The 21713-nt window shown below is 46.3% G+C and overlaps 3 protein-coding genes across 3 annotated transcripts in view; all 3 read left to right on the top strand.

Moving 5' to 3' along the window:
- The window catches only part of LOC309547170 (uncharacterized protein), a 121971-nt gene that overhangs the window by 76361 nt on the left and 23897 nt on the right, over nt 1-21713 (top strand). The gene's annotated exons all lie outside the window — the stretch shown is intronic.
- Nucleotides 1-21713, top strand: part of LOC309548346 (uncharacterized protein) — a 93058-nt gene that overhangs the window by 47526 nt on the left and 23819 nt on the right. The gene's annotated exons all lie outside the window — the stretch shown is intronic.
- Nucleotides 11900-13308, top strand: LOC309547179 (uncharacterized protein). The gene has a single exon (XM_082246967.1). The coding sequence runs from the start codon at nt 12104-12106 to the stop codon at nt 13034-13036; it is 933 nt and encodes a 310-aa protein (XP_082103093.1). The 5' UTR covers nt 11900-12103; the 3' UTR covers nt 13037-13308.

Below are 21713 nucleotides of genomic sequence, written 5' to 3'. Positions count from 1 at the left end.
CCACGATCACCTACTACTCCCAAACCACACACATTCCACGATCACCTACTACTCCCAAACCACACACATCCCACGATCACCTACTCTCAAACCACACACATCCCACGATCACCTACTACTCCCAAACCACACACGTCCCACGATCACCTACTCCCAAACCACACACACATCCCACGATCACCTACTACTCCCAAACCACACACATCCCACGATCACCTACTACTCCCAAACCACACACATCCCACGATCACCTACTACTCCCAAACCACACACATCCCACGATCATCTACTCCCAAACCACACACATCCCACGATCACCTACTACTCCCAAACCACACACATCCCACGATCACCTACTACTCCCAAACCACACACATCCCACGATCATCTACTCCCAAACCACACACATCCCACGATCATCTACTCCCAAACCACACACATCCCACGATCACCTACTACTCCCAAACCACACACACATCCCACGATCACCTACTACTCCCAAACCACACACATCCCACGATCACCTACTTCTCCCAAACCACACACATCCCACGATCACCTACTACTCCCAAACCACACACATCCCACGATCACCTACTACTCCCAAACCACACACATCCCACGATCACCTACTTCTCCCAAACCACACACATCCCACGATCACCTACTACTCCCAAACCACACACATCCCATGATCACCTACTACTCCCAAACCACACACATCCCACGATCACCTACTACTCCCAAACCACACACATCCCACGATCACCTACTACTCCCAAACCACACATCCCACGATCACCTACTACTCCCAAACCACACACATCCCACGATCATCTACTCCCAAACCACACACACATCCCACGATCACCTACTACTCCCAAACCACACACATCCCATGATCACCTACTACTCCCAAACCACACACATCCCACGATCACCTACTACTCCCAAACCACACACATCCCACGATCACCTACTACTCCCAAACCACACACATCCCACGATCACCTACTACTCCCAAACCACGCACATCCCACGATCACCTACTCTCAAACCACACACATCCCATGATCACCTACTACTCCCAAACCACACACATCCCACGATCACCTACTACTCCCAAACCACACACATCCCACGATCACCTACTACTCCCAAACCACACACATCCCACGATCACCTACTACTCCCAAACCACACACATCCCACGATCACCTACTACTCCCAAACCACGCACATCCCACGATCACCTACTCTCAAACCACACCCATCCCACGATCACCTACTACTCCCAAACCACACACATCCCACAATCACCTACTACTCCCAAACCACACACATCCCACGATCACCTACTACTCCCAAACCACACACATCCCACGATCACCTACTACTCCCAAACCACACACATCCCACGATCACCTACTCCCAAACCACACACATCCCACGATCACCTACTACTCCCAAACCACACACATCCCACGATCACCTACTACTCCCAAACCACACACATCCCACGATCACCTACTACTCCCAAACCACACACATCCCACGATCACCTACTTCTCCCAAACCACACACATCCCACGATCACCTACTACTCCCAAACCACACACATCCCACGATCACCTACTACTCCCAAACCACACACATCCCACGATCACCTACTACTCCCAAACCACACACATCCCACGATCACCTACTACTCCCAAACCACACACATCCCTTGATCACCTACTACTTCCAAACCACACACATCCCACGATCACCTACTACTCCCAAACCACACACATCCCACGATCACCTACTACTCCCAAACCACACACATCCCACGATCACCTACTACTCCCAAACCACACACATCCCACGATCACCTACTACTCCCAAACCACACACATCCCACGATCACCTACTACTCCCAAACCACACACATCCCACGATCACCTACTACTCCCAAACCACACACATCCCACGATCACCTACTACTCCCAAACCACACACATTCCACGATCACCTACTACTCCCAAACCACACACATCCCACGATCACCTACTCTCAAACCACACACATCCCACGATCACCTACTACTCCCAAACCACACACATCCCACGATCACCTACTACTCCCAAACCACACACATCCCACGATCACCTACTACTCCCAAACCACACACATCCCACGATCACCTACTCCCAAACCACACACATTCCACGATCACCTACTACTCCTAAACCACACACATCCCACGATCACCTACTACTCCCAAACCACACACATCCCACGATCACCTACTACTCCCAAACCACACACATCCCACGATCACCTACTACTCCCAAACCACACACATTCCACGATTACCTACTCCCAAACCACACACATTCCACGATCACCTACTCCCAAACCACACACATTCCACGATCACCTACTCCCAAACCACACACATTCCACGATCACCTACTCCCAAACCACACACATCCCACGATCACCTACTACTTCCAAACCACATACATTCCACGATCACCTACTCCCAAACCACACACATCCCACGATCACCTACTACTCCCAAACCACACATCCCACTATCACCTACTCCCAAACCACACACATCCCACGATCACCTACTACTCCCAAACCACACACATCCCACGATCACCTACTCTCAAACCACACACATCCCACGATCACCTACTACTCCCAAACCACACACATCCCACGATCACCTACTACTCCCAAACCACACACATCCCACGATCACCTACTACTCCCAAACCACACACATCCCACGATCACCTACTCCCAAACCACACACATTCCACGATCACCTACTCCCAAACCACACACATTCCACGATCACCTACTCCCAAACCACACACATCCCACGATCACCTACTACTCCCAAACCACACACATCCCACGATCACCTACTACTCCCAAACCACACACATCCCACGATCACCTACTACTCCCAAACCACACACATCCCACGATCACCTACTACTCCCAAACCACACACATCCCACGATCACCTACTACTCCCAAACCACACACATCCCACGATCACCTACTACTCCCAAACCACACACATCCCACGATCACCTACTACTCCCAAACCACACACATCCCACGATCACCTACTCCCAAACCACACACATCCCATGATCACCTACTGTACCACCTTCACACACAAAAGGTCCCGCAGAGCTTCCTTCTTCTCAGTCCCAACAGAACTTTTACACAAAAAAAGTAAAACCTCAGAGGAGAAAACCCCACCAACATATACACAACGATGGTAATTGGGATAGTTGATAAGATATGGAAAGGTGCCTAGCTATGGAATGGGGAGGGAGAGTCACAGAAAGGTCCTAAAACTGTTGGAGAGTTAAGCCGGCCATAGACGGAGCGATTAACCACGGGTTGAGGGGGAGAAAATCATTAAATTCCCCCATCAACACAGTCAGTGATGAAGGGGAAATCCCTCCCGCAGAGCTATTAGGGGGGGAGGGTGCAGTTGTGCTATCCCTGCAGGAAGAATGCACTGCCGCTAGCATTAGATGCATGTAAAATCCGACAGGCTGGTTGATAAATCGATCACCTTGGGTACAATCAGCCCACCCATACATAGTGCCTGCTGGACCAGCCAGGATTTGAACCTTCTATGGCCAGCTTTATTTAGAAACCAAAGGACCACATTTATTCCATTATTTCCTGTGTCCAATGCAATTATCATTCCTAATTCAAAAGTTTTCCCTGCCTGAGAATTGTTAAAGTTTATTAACCAAAACCTTCATATCTTCCATATGGTGGTCCGGTTGTGAGAAATTATGTCCTACCGCTCTGCAGGGATCATCTTCCTCGTCAGGGGCGTAACTACAGGGGTTGCAATTGCAACCGGGCCCCATGCTCCAGGGGGCCTGTGCAGCTGTACACCTGGATAGGAGGGGCGGCAGGGGCAGCATGTAGAGAAATCACTGTCCTCCTTTTTCCTCCTGTAACTGCAGGCCCCAAGATGGGATAAAAGGAGCCCACTGCAGAACTTGTGAAAGGGTCTGCTGCGGGACTGTAATAAAGGGCCCCACAATGAGAGTAAAGGGCCCCAGGATCAGTGGGAAGAGCCCTAGGCTTGAAGGGAAGGGGTCTGAGGGGCCCTTCATGGTTTCTTGCACCGGGGCCCTGAAGGTTCTAGTTACGCCTATGTTCCTTGTGTTATCTCGCTCCTGGTCACATACCTCCCAACTGCACTGGATTCACCGAGACCGTCCCGGGATTTGATTGATATAAGTCCCGGAGTGGAGCTCAGTGCCGGTTTCAAGTTCTGGCACTTAGATCCAGAGACTTGCCCAGCAGGAGCGCACAAGCACCAGTAAGATCTGCCCGCAGCTTGTGCTGTGTCTGGGGCCCTGCGTGGCAGCACATCTCTATTTGGCAGCAGGTGCGTGGCTGCCTCTCACACAGTGCAGAGCGGCTAAACCCACCTCCTCCTACTCCCCGGCTATGATGCTTTCCTGTACACAGGAGGAAGAGGGACAAGGTTCTGCATATGCTGTGCTGATCTGAGGTCTCTGATAAATGGTCAGCTTGCACTGATAGGCAGCATTGATGAGGTGGCACTGGTGGGCATTGATGAAGAAGCATAATCAAACCAAGGGTAACCACGTATAAGCGCTGGATGATCCCAAAAATGGTGATAATGGCAGCACACAAAGTCAAGGATGGTGTAACACCCTAGTGCCTATGGAAGACCCAGATCCCCTAGTGCCATGATGAACAGGCAAGGGGGAGTGTAAAGCAATGGCGGTGTCTTTGTGGTATGCCCTGACCGGCCAAAGGACTCCTCCGCAATGAGTTTGCACCAAGACGAGAGCAGGACGTGATGTCAGACTCTCAGAAGGAAGCCAACCAAGATGAGGCTTGAGCCACTGATGGTGAAGAGCTGAGACTGCTGTTGGAGTGCAGATCACAGGAGTCGAGGGGGAGAAGGCAGAAGAGGCTCGCTACTTCAATCTGCTGTCCTAACAATGCGTTTCAGGCTGGGCCCTTCCTCAGGTCATCTTGACCTCAGGTTGACCTCATGTTGACCTGAGGAAGGGCCCCTCCCACAACGCATTGTCAGGACAACAGATTTAAGTAGCAAGCTCTTCTGTGCCAAGCCTCGTCTTGGTCAGCTTCCTTATGAGAGTCTGATGTTACGTCCGGCTCTTGTCTTGGTGCGAACTTATTGCGGAGGGGATCTTTGGCTGCCTACCACGGAGACCCCACCATTGCTTCACACTCCCCCTTGCCCGTTCATAATAGACACTAGGTTATCTGGGTCTTCCTTTCTGCATCCCCCTGGGACACCCCCACCTTCTCCATCTCTACGACCAGGACTACAACGAGGCCGCCTGCACCACTGCACCCTCCTGGTTGCTAATAGCCCTCCATAGCGAGTCAGCTGTATACGCAACTGTGAGTCACCTTCACTCTTTTGAGTTTTATACCGCAGACTAGGGGTCTCAATTTTAAGCTTGCCATTGTCTTACACTGTTTTTGAATATCTTCTTTTAATAAACATTTTTTACACACCAAAATAGGGTGTTACACCATCCTTGACCTTGTGTGCTGCCATCATCATCACCGTTTTGGGATCATTCAGCACTTATATGTGGTTACCCTTGGTTTGATTATACATTTTAGCATCCTTCCTGGTGCATTTTGCCACATAGCTGCTTTTTTGATCCCTACACGCCAATTGTCTCTTAATACTGAAGGGTCGTAGGTCCCGAGAGTTTTGAGCGCCTGGCTGATTTTGTGCTTTCATTGATGAAGAAGTACTGATGAGGCTGCACTAATATGCAGCACTAATGGGTACTTATAGGCAGCACTGATAGGCAGTACTGATGAGGAGGCACTTATTGGCAGCACTGATGGACACTGATAGGCTGCACTGATGAGGCGGCACTGGTTGGTGCTGATGAAGAGGCACTGATGAGACTGCACTGATAGGCAGCACTGATAGGCAGCACTGATGGGCACTGATAGGCAGCACTGATGGGCACTGATAGGCAGCACTGATGGGCACTGATAGGCAGCACTGATGGGCACTGATAGGCAGCACTGAAGGGCACTGAAAGGCGGCACTGATGAGGAGGCACTGATAGGCTGCATTGATTGGGCGGCACTGGTGGACTCTAATGAAGAGGCACTATTGAGGCTGCACTGCACTGAAGGGCTCTGATAGGCAGCTCTGATGGGAACAGACACAATAAGCCATAACAGGAGCAAGAAAACACAACCATATATACATAATAAAAAAGAACAAAACATTGGTTACAGAACTAAAAAATATTATATAATGTTATAAATTAAAAAATAAAAAATGAGAAAAAAATAAATAATAATAAAAAAAAAAACAAAACCCAACCCAAATGTCAGAAAAACAAACAACTCAAGTTTAGGATCTGCGCATGGACTGGTAATGTTTCTTCCATAGTGAATAAACAATAGTGAATAGACAAATAACTAAATACATCGTCATTTAAATGATGAAAAATACATAAAAGTTGTGAAGTCCGTTTATAATCCCACACGTGAGTAGCGTCCTCAGCGAGTATAGGAAAGGTTCCTCCCCACCACCATGCAGATGCATTATACACTCACAGACTTAATTAATCCCTATTACAGGGAGTCAAACTGTGCATATGGGAAAATCCAAGATGTCATACATGAGGACGTCAGACTGACGAAACGGCGTTGGGTGGTGTTTGAGATACATCATCTCCGATCAGCTGGAACGCAGGTGGAATGCAAACCGGTGATTCCCATACAATACGTGCTAATCCCTGTCTTCTTTGATGTAAGGGCACAACCTTCTTTTTTAAATAAATGATTTGATATACTGCACCATGAGAGTGTTTCTTCCTCTCTATATGGCAACACTGGAGCTTTGAATACACTATTTATATACATATTGAATGGATGACAGCAGCAGTTTGAAATCATTCCTGTGACCTCATGTATGACATCTTGGATTTTCCCATACGCGCAATTTGACTCCCTGTATGGAATGCCGATAACCGGCAAGTGTGTTTACATCGTGCTCAGCTGTGATTGGACACAGCCGATCATGTGTAAAAGAGCCTGCTGTCATTGGCCCTTTACCCTGATTGGTGATGTGCTGTGTCCTCACCACGGATCGCTGCGTGCATGCATGGCAAGAATGGGAGGAGGTCATATGACATCCTCCCCAGAACTAGAGCGGTCCTACCCAGCCGTCATTTGACTATACGACGGGTGGGAACCGGTTAAGGTAGGTTCAGACAAAGCAATCAAAGCTATTTTTTTTGGTACAATGAAGCCCGGGTTTTTTTTAACCATGCCCCCTAAGCCCCCTCCCACTGTTAAGAGTTTGGCCATGCTCACATTTTGCCCACTTTCTCCCTCAAGTATCCCTCATTCTGAAGTTCGAAAGTTGGGAGGTAAGCTAGCATGACTAGAGACCAAGATCTGTCTGACAGCTCAGTCACTGTGCTGGAAGCACGCTCTAGGCACAGAAACAGCCATTCATGGACATATGTGGGTGCTACAGTCCACCCTATCTGCCACCATATTACATGGGCAGCAAAGGGTAAAGGACCAGATCATACATATTAAGGGGCACTCACACCATATATGCAAACATGTACCCCTCATCTGTCTACATCTCCAGCATGTTAAAATGTAGGGTTAAGTTGTTGATTTTTGGCGCTACATATTAGAAGGGAGTGTGTAAGTGGTTTGAAAAAAGTCTTGTGCAATGAGTTGCTAAAAAATCATACAGATGTTGCCCATGTAGTGTAAATACATAAAGTGCTGCTGTGCATAAAAATATTACTTCAATTTACATATATAAATTAAATACCACTTATAAATTTAAATTAAATAAGTGCACAGTGCTGCATACAAAGTGCTAGTGCTCTGTGTGCTATAAATTAACCACTTTACCACCGGAGGATTTTGCTGTCTTACGTCCAGGCCACTTTTTGCGATTCGGCACTGTGCAACTTTAACTGACAATTGCGCGGTCAGGCAACGCCGTACCCAAACGAAATTTACGTCCTTTTTTTCCCACAAACAGAGCTTACTTTTGGTGGTATTTCATCACCTCTGAGATTTTTATTTTTTGCAATATTAATAAAAATATGCGGAAATTTTGAAAAAATAACAATATTTTTCTACTTTGACAGTTAAAAAATATCCAATATATTAAATTTTTGTCATATATTTAGGCCAAAATGTATTTAGCTACATGTCTTTGACAAAAAAATTCTCAATGAGCGTATTTTTAACCACTTTATGACCGGAAGGTTTTACCCCATTCCTGACCATGGCCTATTTTGCGATTCGGCACTGCGTGACTTTATACAGACAATTGCGCGGTCGTGCGACGCTGTACCTAAATAAATTTGACGCTCTTTTTTTCCCACAAACAGAGCTTTCTTTTGGTGGTATTTGATCACCTCTGTGATTTTTTGATCATGCGCTATAAACAAAAAAAGAGCGACAATTTTGCAAAAATAACAATATTTTTCACATTTTGTTATATGAAATTCCCTAAAAAAAAATGTAAAAATCAAAATTTTTTAACATTTTAGGCCAATTTGTTTTATGTTACATATGTTTGGTAAAAGAACGCGCAAAAAGCGTATTTTGATTGGTTTGCGCAAAAGTTATCGCGTTTACTAAGGGGAAAGATTTTTGTCTTTTTTGTTGGGTTTTTTTTTTGTAATGGCGGCGATCTGCAATTTTTTTTTTTTTTCCCGGGAGTGCGACATTGCGGCGAACAGATCGGACCCTTGACTGACATTTTTGACAATTTTGGGGTTACCAGTGACATTACTGCAGTAATCAGTGTTATACATATGCACTGTTACTGTAAAAATGACACTGGCAGTGAAGGAGTTAACTTTATTGGAGAGGGAGGGGTTAAGTGTGTCCCTAGGGGCATGTTTCTAACTGTGATTGGCTGTGGCTACTAGTGCAAGAACAGAGATCAACGGTCCTACATAGTAGAACCGTGTGATCTCCATTCTTACACAGGGAAGAATGACAGGCGGCTGTGTTTACATTAGCTGCCTGCCTTTCTTTCGGTGTAACGGACGATCGCGAGTGCCCGGCGGACATCGGGTCCGCCGGGCACATGCGTGGGGGGGGGGTCCGTGACCACGCGGGAGCGCGCCTCTGGCGTCGCGCGCTCGCTCTCTAGAGCCTCACAGGCTAGCGACGTAGTACTATGTCGCTTTGCCTGTGAGGGGCTTACCGCCGCAGTAAATAGTCGTGCGGAGGTCGGCAAGCGGTTAAGGTATTTAGGAAAATAAATGAAAGTGCTTGTAACAACTAATTGGTGCCTAGACTATGAATAGTTACTCCAAAAATATATGGCCTGTGTTCCCTAGACCCCAGGGGAACTGTTTCGGAACTGATCAGAGGCCAAAGTGCTGAGAGGGCTTCCCTTGTGGCTGAGTGCAGGGCACCCCTAAAGGTGGTGACAGGGAGTGATATGCCCAAAGAAGCAGGGGTTGCCAGCTGTGATAGGCTGAGTGAAGAGATGTCTGCTGGATAGTGGCTGGATGAGCAAGATGCACTGCTGGGCAGGGGTCCCTCAGATGTACCAGATGAGATTTGGCCGAAGGGAGAGCCAGGAGCAGAGTCAGGAGCCAGGCCAGTAGTCATACACAGAATATCAGCCAGGGGTAAGGCAGCAAGCAAGTTCAGGCGTACGTCGGGTCATGCACTGCTAACCGGGCAGCAGGGGAGTCCAGGAGTGCAAGCCAGAGGTCATATGAAGGTACAGCAAACGGGAGCGGAGTCAATGGAACAAGTCGAGGGACAGAGCCAGGAATGGAGACAAGACAGGTCAAGGGCAAGCTGGGTCAGTAACAGGAAATCCAATAGTATTGAGAACAGGAACATGGGGGGGCGGAAGATCATCCAGCAACTAGTGGCTGATGCTGCTGGCTTTAAATAGGCCACTGGGCCCCAGAATCTGTCACGCATTGTGTGCGCACTGGCACATGAATCTTCGCGGCCGTTCATGCCCGTGTATGCATGCATAATAGCATTGGCGAATTTCTATGTGCCAATCTGTAATTCTACTGGGCATTAGCAGATGTGCCAGTTCTTCTGCGGACTTTTCTCTGACAATTTGCATGTATGTACGGGAGTGGGGGGGACTAAAGGCACTTTTATTTTTTTTATTTAATTTTACTTTTTTTTTTAATTTAATTTATTATTACCAAGTTTCCGTTAGAGACATGTCTCTTTATATAGACATCAGGGGTCTATTAGATTCCTGATGTCTTCCCTGCCCTTCAAACACAGATCACACTTGATCAGCTGCTTCCCTGGCTTTAACAGCCTGGGACTTACAGCTCTGAAACCGGAAGCGACAAAATCATCACTTCTGGGTTCATTCGTCACTGAGAAGATCGGGGAACAGATGTTCCTCCATCTCCTTTGTGGAAAGTTGCCCTAAACACTTGCCATGGTCCCATGCTCTCCCAGAGGAATAGGAGAGCCAGGGAACCACCACAGGAGGTGGCAGGGGATCTTCCCAGTGCCATAAAAGTGAAGTGTAAAGCCACCCAGATCCCTTATACCTGACAGACAGTCGACATTACAATTGTGGTATAACCAGGATTAGGCCATTTTAATATGTATGTCAGATGGGAAGTGCCTAATTCGTCACAGTAATAGATCAAGTACTGTTTGTAGAGATGTAAACATCTACTATGGAAGGTCTGAGTCCTGAATGCTGTGTTACATTTGTAGTGTAGGCCTGTAAGCCCCCGTTCACATTAGGTCGCTCTGACTTTGGGGGCGACCTGTGAAGTCGCGTGCACCGCGACTTCGGCGCGACTTGCACGGACTTCATACAATGAATGTCTATGCAAGTCGCCTCCAGGTCGCCCCGAAGTAGTACAGGACCCTTTTTCTAAGTCGGAACGACTTGTGTCACTCCTATTAGAACGGGTCCTGTACTACTCAATGGACCCGACGGTGCGCGACTTGCCAGGCTGACCAAGTCGCCTGGCAAGTCGTAATAGTGTGAACCGGCTCTAAACGTCATTAAAACCATTATTAGAGAAAAAACTTCTGTACAAAGCTTCTGATTTATGGTACAGTTTATCTGTGCTGAAATTGCATCACAATGCTCTGAATGGGACCAAAGAATGAATTAAATTATACCATATAAAATGAAATCCAAAAACTTAAACATGTACTCCTTTTAAATGTATTAATGAAAGTTAAATAAAAGAGAAAGCAACTTTACTATAGCCACATTTACCAAATGCTTCTTTTTTTTTTTTCCTCTATACAGGCGGATTGATGGACCACGTTTTTGGTCAGGTTCGTCTTGATAGTCACAACTGAGTCACCCTGGTGATGGCCATGTTCCTCCTCATAGTCACAACGAGGTCACCCTGGTAATGGTCACGTTGGTCTTCATCGTCACAACTAAGTCACCCTGATGATGGTCGCGTTGGTCTTTTTTAGTCACAACTAGGTCACCCTGATGATGGTCACGTTGGTCTTTTTAGTCACAACTAGGTCACCCTGGTGGTGGTAACGTTGGTCTTCATCGTCACAACTAAGTCACCCTGGTGGTGGTCACGTTGGTCTTCATCCTCACAACTAAGTCACCCTGGTGGTGGTCACGTTGGTCTTCATCGTCACAACTAAGTCACCCTGGTGGTGGTCACGTTGGTCTTCATCGTCACAACTAAGTTACCCTGGTGGTGGTCACATTGGTCTTCATCGTCACAACTAAGTCACCCTGGTGGTGGTCACGTTGGTCTTCATAATTACAACTGAGTCACACTGGTGACAAGTCCATATGGGTGTTCTGAGAGACTGATAGACTTTACTGAAGAATTCACACAGGACACAAGCCATATTGTTCTGATGTTCATGATTGTTTTGGATGTTCATCAACATTGATCCAACCTCAGAGGACAACAGGAGATAAATCATTTCAGGGATGTGGAAGTGACAACAACTTGAAGTCAAATTCAAGAGAGAAGCAATACCTTCTCTGGATGGTGACAAAGGTTTTACTTCAAAATCAGACCTAGCTAAACACCAAATGGAACACACAGAAGAGAAGTCGTGTCTGGGTTCTGAATGCATCATAGCATTTACAATGCAACCAAACCTTGGAGTTGAGGGAGCTCCCGCTAGAGTGAAGAGGTATTTTTGTGCTCAATGTGGCAAAGCTTTCGCAGTAATGTCACAACTGATCACACACGAGAGGGTTCATACAGGGGAGAAGCCATTTCAGTGTTCCGAATGTGTCCAAGCTTTCACAACAAAGACAAAACTTACCAGACACCAGAGGATTCACACTGGGGAGAAGCTGTATCAGTGCTCTGAATGTAACAGACCTTTTAGAGAGAAGTCAGCTCTTATTATGCATCAGAGGATTCATACTGGAGACAAGCCATATAAGTGTTTTACATGTGACAAAGCTTTTAAAATTAGGTTCGATCTCATCACTCATGAAAGGGTTCACACTGGAGAGAGGCCATATCAATGTTCTGAATGTGACAAAGCTTTCACACGGAAGTCAAACCTTCTCAGACACCAGACAATTCACACAAAAGAGAAACCGTTTCAATGTTCTGAATGTGGTAAAGCTTTTATAGAGATGCCAGATCTTATCAGACATAAGAAAGTTCACGCTGGAGGAATAACATATATAGAGAAGCCTTTTCAATGTACGGAATGTGGCAAAGCTTTTGCACAGAAGACATATCTTATTAGACACGAGAAGCTTCACACTGGAGAGAAGCCATTTCCATGTTCTGAATGTGATAAAGCTTTTATACAGAAATCACATCTTATCAGACATAAGAAGCTTCACACTGGAGAGAAGCCGTATCAATGTTCTGAATGTGATAAAGCTTTTATACAGAAGACACATCTTATCAGTCACCTTAACGTTCACACTGGAAACAAATCGTGTTCTGAATTGGACAAAGCGTATCAAGCACCAGAGGGTTTCATCCTCAGCTGCTAAGAGTAAACTCTGGGAGAAGGGGGGTATTAATGGGGTAGAAACGATGCCACTGTGACAGAGTTTTGGGTGTCCCAGTAGTTCCATATCCTATGCCATCCAACAAACTAGTGGAAAGGTACAATGATACTATGAAAAACACACTTGCTACAATTCATGAATGTAATGGAGTTTGCATTGAGTTTAGCGCTTATGTCCATCAGGCACACACCCAGTGATCCATGGAATACTTTACCTTTTGACATCATTTTTGGACAAGCACCAATGACTGAATTGTGTTTTCCTTAATAATTCTCAACTTTTATTAATTGAATGATTTATTTTTTTGCTTATGAAGCTTTGATTGAACATGTAATTTGTTTGCATCATAAACTAAATAATTTGCATTCCAAAGTGTTTTCTTTATTTCCAGATCTCCACTTAACACATTGACAATTCTTCCTCTCCAGGTAGAGGTCGAGCTCCATTTTGCCAAGCCTCTGCAGCCAAGCTTGGGGTTTTCAGATAAAGCTGCCCATTCAACTGATTGAAATTTGGCTGGTTCACCAGGGAATGGATGAATTTTGGTTAGTGTGTGACCATCTCTGCTTAACCACTTGCCGACCGCCGCAAGTATATATATATTGCGGCGGTCAGCCCTGTGCAGGCAAAGTGACTCGCCTGCGAGCCAATAGGGGACGAGCCTAGGGGAGGCGCGCTCGCTCACTGGGATCCCCGCGCACGTGACCGGCGGACCCGATGTCTGCCGGTCACTCGCGATCGTCGGTTACAGAGGGAGAAAGGCAGGCGGCTAATGTAAACAAAGCCGCCTGCCATTCTCCCTTGTGTAACAGCACAGATCATACGGTCCTGCTATGTAGGAACGTAGATCTCTGCTGTTACATGAAAAGCCACGCCCCTTTACAGTTAGAAGCACGCCCCTAGGGACACACTTAACCCCGCCTTCTCCAATAAAGTTAACCCCTTCCCTGCCAGTGTCATTTTTACAGTAACAGTGCATATGTATAGCACTGATTACTGCAGTAATGTCACTGGTACCCCCAAAAGTGTCAAAAATGTCAGTCAAGGGTCTGATCTGTCCGCCGCAATGTCGCAGTCCCGCCAAAAAAAAACGCAGATAGCCGCCATTACTCGTTAAAAAAAAACACCAAAAAAACGGCAGAAATCTTTCCCTTAGTTAGTAAACGCAATAACTTTTGCGCAAACCAATCAAAATTTTTTTTTTTTTACCAAAAATATGTAGCAAAAAACAAATTGGCCTAAAATGATAAAAAATTTTGATTTTTACATTTTTTTGGGGGGGAATTTCATGTGAAAAATATTGTTATTTTTTCAAAATTGTTGCTTTTTTTTGTTTATAGCGCAAAAAGTAAAAATCGAACAGGTGATCAAATACCACCAAAAGAAAGCTCTGTTTGTGGGAAAAAAAGGACGTAAACTTCCTTTGGGTACGGCGTTGCATGACCGCGCAATTGTCAGTTAAAGTCACACAGTGCCGAATCGCAAAAAGTGGCCCAGACGTAAGACAGCAAAATCCTCCGGTGGTAAAGTGGGTAAATGACTTCTGTCGAAGGGACATGTTGGAAAACTTTTTCCGATCAGCGGCTGCTAGTGCTGTTCGATGAATTCTGACAGAAAAGGGTGCTGCTTTCTCTACACAAAGTCCCAACACCTGGGATTCCTTAACTCCTCCTTATGTGTGTGGATGGAGGAAACAGCCAGAAAAAAATTAGGAACGTATCTGTAGGGATTGGAGACCAGTCGATGAAAACTTCAGGATAAGCACAGCTATTAGTGTAAGAGAAATCCAGTAGTCCAGATCACAAGGCACAGAGTCAGCATCAGAGTCACAAACCAAGATCAGCTCAAGTAGCTGGGGTTAGTGCAGTCAGGAAAGAATCAGCGTTGAGGTCACAAGTCGGTGTCAGTGCAGGCAGTAGAGAATAAGGGTTGGGGGTCACAAGCCAGGGTCAGTACAGGCAGAAGAAATTTTGCATCAGGGTTTTTAAAGCAGTAGTAAACTCTGTAAAAAAACAAAAGAAAAAAATTGGCCACCTGCAGGTTAATTCATAATGTGCTAGTATGCACTTATCTTTTCAATGAAGCCCTCCAGCAGTGCACTGGTCACCACTGCAGGTGCTTCCATCTTCCCCTGGTCTTCCTTCTGTTCGTGCACTCTGATCATTTATATGTCAGGGCCAGGATGACATCACTTTTGCACATGCACACAGGAGTCATGATCCAGGTACAGTGTTCTCTGCATTGACGGTACACTCAGTTTGCCCTGAATACTGAGTGTACCTTGCATGCTCAGTGACGTAAAAGGCAGGGGCCAATTTAAATGTTTACTAAAGTTTACTGCAGCGAGGGACAGGAATGAGGCCTGACCACTTCACACCCAAACAGGAGGCTTCCTATGAGAAGATGGCATAGTTCCTGCACTTTCCCTACTCCCCGGAGCCTTTCCCTGCCACTTAGCACTATCCCTGCCTGACAGGAAACCTAAATCGCATCAAACCCGGGTGCCAGAGTTTTACATAGACTCTGCCTGGCCCAAGATGGCTGCCAAGGTCGTGTGGAGCACCAGCATCGTATCAAATGGCTGTGGCTGCTAAATACAGTGTAACATGCTCCAAAACTCAACTTCGCCTTTAAATTGGGTTAATGCAAACTTTCCTTTTGATTCCCATGCATCCTCTTATGGACCATAACCTTTCCAGGTTATCCGATATTTTAGCTTACCATGACGAAGAGGAGAATTTAAGAACTTTCTCCACAATTAATTCTTCCTCCCCTTGTTCTTGGACTGGGTCTGGTAGAGGGAGTGTACGTCTTGGAAAAGGATTCTCTCTAGAAGGTGCCACAGGAAAATCAGGATGGATCTTCATCGAAGGAGGTAATTTGTGTTTTGTACAGCACAGGGTTTATTTGGGCTAGTTTTGGATAATGTATTGTGATGGTTTGGGGGTTTTCACTTCCCTGCATACCTGTTTGCAAAACCTGGACACAGGAACTCATGTTCATTCTAAGGTACCACCTTGCATTCCATACCAGACCCAAGGAGTCTGGTATATAATTTTGGAGAACCTCACACTTGGTGTTTTTGATGGGTCCCTGGCAGGGCAGAAAAGTTGGATAAGCTTGTTCTTTGAAAGGGCCTCCTCCCACAACCTTTACTGGGTGGTTGTGGGATCTGCGGGGGGGGTTATTGGAATCAGCAATCCCCCTTAACAATAAGGTGAAATCCAGATACTGGCATCCCCATGTGAACAGTACATAGTACTCCTACTGATTTACAAGAAAAATTTAATTAAAAACACAGAGGCAGTTTTTGAGTCCTTTATTACAAAACAAATTCCCACAACGTATGTCCACAATGCCCGATGCTCGTAGAAAGAAAGTAACCCAGTGACCCTAACCTGACAATGGCTACCCTGTGAATGACCGCTCCCTGAGCTTTTATTAGCAATATAAGAAAAGGGATAGTGTTGACAACATTGACCAAATATTAATATATGGCCATATTTTGGCAATTATGTCACCTGCCCTATCCCCGCCCCCTTTGCTTACATGGCCAGAGATTGTAAGTGAATGGGCCAGATAAGTGAATTGCTCGGTAACTTCAGTGGGTGGTAATTAAGGAAAAAAGGTTGGGACTTTAAATGAGGTGTGTGTGAACAACCGGCCCTAAGTAAACCATACTGACCAACCAGTCTGCTAACAAACCAAATCAACCTGTCTAACAATGTAGGTTAAAAAAAAGGGGTTTAGTTAACACACATTTGGCAAACGCATGTGTAAGCTGCAAGGCCCCTTCATGGCACCCTGTATTACTTGCAGTCCTAACACTACTAATTTATGAGTGTCTCCACAGTGGGAGCACATGCTAGCTAATGGATAGATGAGGGACAGGTGGGCATGGAGGTAGCCCAAGCCTCCCCCAACCTGCCCCCATCTATGACTGGCCTTCAATGTATATTACAAAATCACAGGTAAATACAATCCAATGGCTCCCCCAACCTGCCCCTATCTATGGCTGGCCTTCAATGTATATTACAAAATCACAAGTAAATACAATCCAATGGCTATGTGACAGCCATAGGGTTGAAACTAAGAATGACCGGCTGAGGAGCACGCACCTCCATCCCTGATTGTATGTTAAGTAAGGGCAGTTTTGGGACTTTGAATGAGACACAAGCCGGGTAAGGCTCTGCGTCTCCATCCCTGTGATGGAAATTAAGGAAAAAAGGTTGGGACTTTAAATAAGGTGCGTGAGAACAACCGGCCCTAAGTAAACCATACTCACCAACCAGTCTGCTAACAAACCAAATCCATCTAACAATGTAGGTTAAAAACAGGGGTTTAGTTAACACACATTTGCAAACGCATGTGTAAGCTGCAAGGCCCCTTTATGGCACCCTGTATTACTTGCAGTCCTAACACTACTAATTTATGAGTGTCTCCACAGTGGGAGCACATGCTAGCTAATGGATAGATGAGGAACAGATGGGCATGTAGGTAGCCCCAACCTTTCCCCAACCTGCCCCCATCTATGACTGGCCTTCAATGTATTTTACAAAATCACAGGTAAATACAATCCAATGGCTCCCCCAACCTGCCCCTATCTATGACTGGCCTTCAATGTATATTACAAAATCACAGGTAAATACAATCCAATGGCTATGTGATAGCCATAGGGTTGAAACTAAGAATGACCGGCTGAGGAGCACGCACCTCCATCCCTGATTGTATGTTAAGTAAGGGCAGTTTTGGGACTTTGAATGAGACACAAACCGTGTAAGGCTCTGCGACTCCATCCTTGTGATAGAAATTAAGGAAAAAAGGTTGGGACTTTGAATGAGGTGTGTGAGAACAACCGACCCTAAGTAAACCATACTCACCAACCAGTCTGCTAACAAACCAAATCAACCTGAATAACAATGTAGGTTAAAAACAGGGGTTTAGTTAACACACATTTGCAAACGCATGTGTCAGCTGCAAGGCTCCTTCATGGCACCCTGTAATACTTGCAGTCCTAACACTACTAATTTATGAGTGTCTCCACAGTGGGAACACATGCTAGCTAATGGATAGATGAGGGACAGGTGAGCATGTAGGTAGCCCAAGCCTACCCCAACCTGCCCCCATCTATGAATGGCCTTCAATGTATATTACAAAATCACAGGTAAATACAATCCAATGGCTATGTGATAGCCATAGGGTTGAAACTAAGAATGACCGGCTGTGGAGCACGCACCTCCATCCCTGATTATCTGGCTTGTGTCCCATTCACAGTCCCGAAACTGCCCTTACTTAACATCAGTGGGTGGTAAGGACACGGCGAATGCAAGCACCCACTGCTTCTTTGACACCAATGACAGCCGGAAGTGATGTCTGTTAAATGCACAAGAATGTGAAGTCCAATGAGACTATCAATGTTAGTCATATGCAGGCCAATGTGAAGTCCCTTGGGGCAATCCATATTTGCCACAACAATCAAAATTCCCATTTAAGCAAGACAATGCTGAGTCCAGTGGTACGATCTTTGCCTGCAACATGCAGAGAATTGGAATTCTATGACACAATCTGTCAGCAACAAACAGAAACAATGTGAATTCCTATGGGACAATGTTTATACACCACATTGAATGGACAATGTGCAGTCTCGTAAGATAATCTTTGCCACTTGGATTGGGTATTGTGTAGTCCTCTGGGATAATATATCTCCCCCACATGGACTGGACAGATCTACAGTGCATTGTGAAAGTATTCGGCCCCCTTGAACTTTTCGACCTTTTGCCACATTTCAGGCTTCAAACATAAAGATAGAAAGCTGTAATTTTTTTTTGAAGAATCAACAACAAGTGGGACACAATCATGAAGTGGAACGAAATTTATTGGATATTTCAAACTTTTTTAACAAATAAAAAGCTGAAAAATTGGGCGTGCAAAATTATTCAGCCCCTTTACTTTCAGTGCAGCAAACTCTCTCCAGAAGTTCAGTGAGGATCTCTGAATGATCCAATGTTGACCTAAATGACTCCCACCTCAGCTGTAGATCTCTGCAGTTCATCCAGAGTAATCATGGGCCTCTTGGCTGCATCTCTGATCAGTCTTCTCCTTGTATGAGCTGAAAGTTTAGAAGGACGGCCAGGTCTTCGTAGATTTGCAGTGGTCTGATACTCCTTCCATTTCAATATTATCGCTTGCACAGTGCTCCTTGGGATGTTTATAGCTTGGGAAATCTTTTTGTATCCAAATCCGGCTTTAAACTTCTCCACAACAGTATCTCGGACCTGCCTGGTGTGTTCCTTGTTCTTCATGATGCTCTCTGCGCTTTAAACAGACCTCTGAGACTATCACAGTGCAGGTGCATTTATACGGAGACTTGATTACACACAGGTGGATTCTATTTATCATCATTAGTCATTTAGGTCAACATTAGATCATTCAGAGATCCTCACTGAACTTCTGGAGAGAGTTTGCTGCACTGAAAGTAAAGAGGCTGAATAATTTTGCACGCCAGATTTTTCAGTTTTTTATTTGTTAACAAAGTTTGAAATATCCAATAAATTTCGTTCCACTTCATGATTGTGTCCTACTTGTTGATTCTTCAAAAAAAATTACAGTTTTATATCTTTATGTTTGAAGCCTGAAATGTGGCAAAAGGTTGAAAAGTTCAAGGGGGCCGAATACTTTCACAATGCACTGTATCTTCATATGAATTAGAAAATGTGAAATCCTGTGGCATAACCTATGTTTGGCACAAACAGGAGAACATAGATTCCCTTGTGACAATGTATGTCCATCACATGCATGAAAATTGGGGAAAAAAAATCTATGTATGCAACCTTAGGAGACAATGCAGAGTCCCCTGGGCCAATCTTTTTTTTATGCAATATGCAGCACAATGTGGGGTCCTTACTACAACTCCATTACTACACACCTGGAACAACACGAAATCTGCAGGTGTTGTGTTCCCGTCATACCGCAGGCTTTGCAGACCTGGACTGGCATGTTTGTACACCTCACCCATCGGGATACTTCCATCTACAGACAAGCCTTATTTTGATCTTCATCTTCCGAGTTTGTACTTGTTTTTGCTGTTACCCCTTTGATAATAAATTGCTACACCTGGAGGCACTTTTCTGTTTTTAAGTCCCAGACAGGAGAAGGAGTGCCCTGCCTGTGTCTCTCCTGGTGCCAGTGGTGTATTTTGATTTTGTGCTGCCCTAGGCAAGACTAAAATTGGGCCCCCCCCCCCTCCTATGTAAATTTGTCCCACTCCTTCCTTTTTAACGGATGTGACTCCCTCCAAAATTTAAGGACTACAACTCCCAGCATGAACCCCTGAGATCTCACGAGAGGGAGGGAGGTGTGTGAGAGAGAGGGGGTATGAGAGAGAGAGGGGGGTGAGAGAGAGAGGGGGGTATGAGAGAGAGGGGGGTGAGAGAGAGAGGGGGGGTGGGAGAGAGAGGGGGGTGAGAGAGAGAGGGGGGTGGGAGAGAGAGGGGGGATGAGAGAGAGGGGGGTGAGAGAGAGAGGGGGGATGAGAGAGAGGGGGGTGAGAGAGAGAGGGGGGTGGGAGAGAGAGGGGGGTGGGAGAGAGAGGGGGGATGAGAGAGAGAGGGGGGATGAGAGAGAGAGGGGTGAGAGAGAGAGGGGGAGAGAGAGAGGGGGGTGAGAGGGAGAGAGAGGGGGGGGTGATAGAGAGAGGGGGGATGGGAGAGAGAGGGGGGATGAGAGAGAGAGAGAGAGGGGGGATGGGAGAGAGAGGGGGGATGGGAGAGAGAGGGGGGATGAGAGAGAGAGAGAGAAGGGGGATGGGAGAGAGAGAGGGGGGTGGGAGAGAGAGAGAGGGGGGATGAGAGAGAGAGAGAGAGAGAGAGAGAGAAGGGGGATGAGAGAGAGAAAGGGGGGATGGGAGGGAGAGAGGGGGGTGAGAGAGAGAGAGAAGGGAGATGGGAGAGAGAGAGGAGGGATGGGAGGGAGAGAGGGGGGTGAGAGAGAGGGGAGGAATGAGAGAGAGGGAAGAGGGGGGGTGAGAAAGAGAGGAGGGGGTGCGAGAGGCAGCTCTAGCAACCACTGGCCAAAAAGATTCTCAGGTGGAGGGGGGGGGCTTTTTTGCTGCCCCCCTGCAAAGTGCTGCCCTAGGCCTGGGCCTTGTTGGCCTAGGCCAAAATGCAGCACTGCCTGGTGCTGAGCAGGCACTGCGCAGCTTCCATCAGAGGTGCCCTGCAGAAGGAGCCAAGGGGGGACAATCCAAGAGGACCCCAACCATGGTCGACTCATCAGAGGAGCTCTACATCAACCTCCAGAACAGGACAGCTTTTCTGTTTTTATGTATCAGCTTTACAGAGTCGGCTTCCTCTTCTGAGAAGAGCTTTTGCCCTAAGTGTCCTAGCTCATCATACTTGGATACTTTACAAAGCCTTTCTTATTGAAAGAACTTTATGGACTGGCCTTTTTAGGCAACAGAGGTTTATATGCGATTAACCCTGAGCGCTTGTTGTATTTGTTTACCTTCTACTGTCTGGGAGGTGTCTGCTATTGTTGGACACTAACAGTCCTGGAATGTGAGCTGTAGGGACAGACACTGGAAGCAATAAATTGGGCAGTTTGTGGTCTCAGGAGTCAGGACCGATCAGGGGCAGACTGGCACTTTTCGGCCCAGGGGGCA

The sequence above is a fragment of the Pelophylax lessonae genome, assembly GCF_965119305.1.
Source record: "Pelophylax lessonae genome assembly, chromosome: 2".
Taxonomy (NCBI): Eukaryota; Metazoa; Chordata; class Amphibia; order Anura; family Ranidae; genus Pelophylax; species Pelophylax lessonae.
The sequence above is the reverse complement of the archived record's forward strand: the minus strand, read 5'-3'. Positions and strand labels throughout refer to the sequence as shown.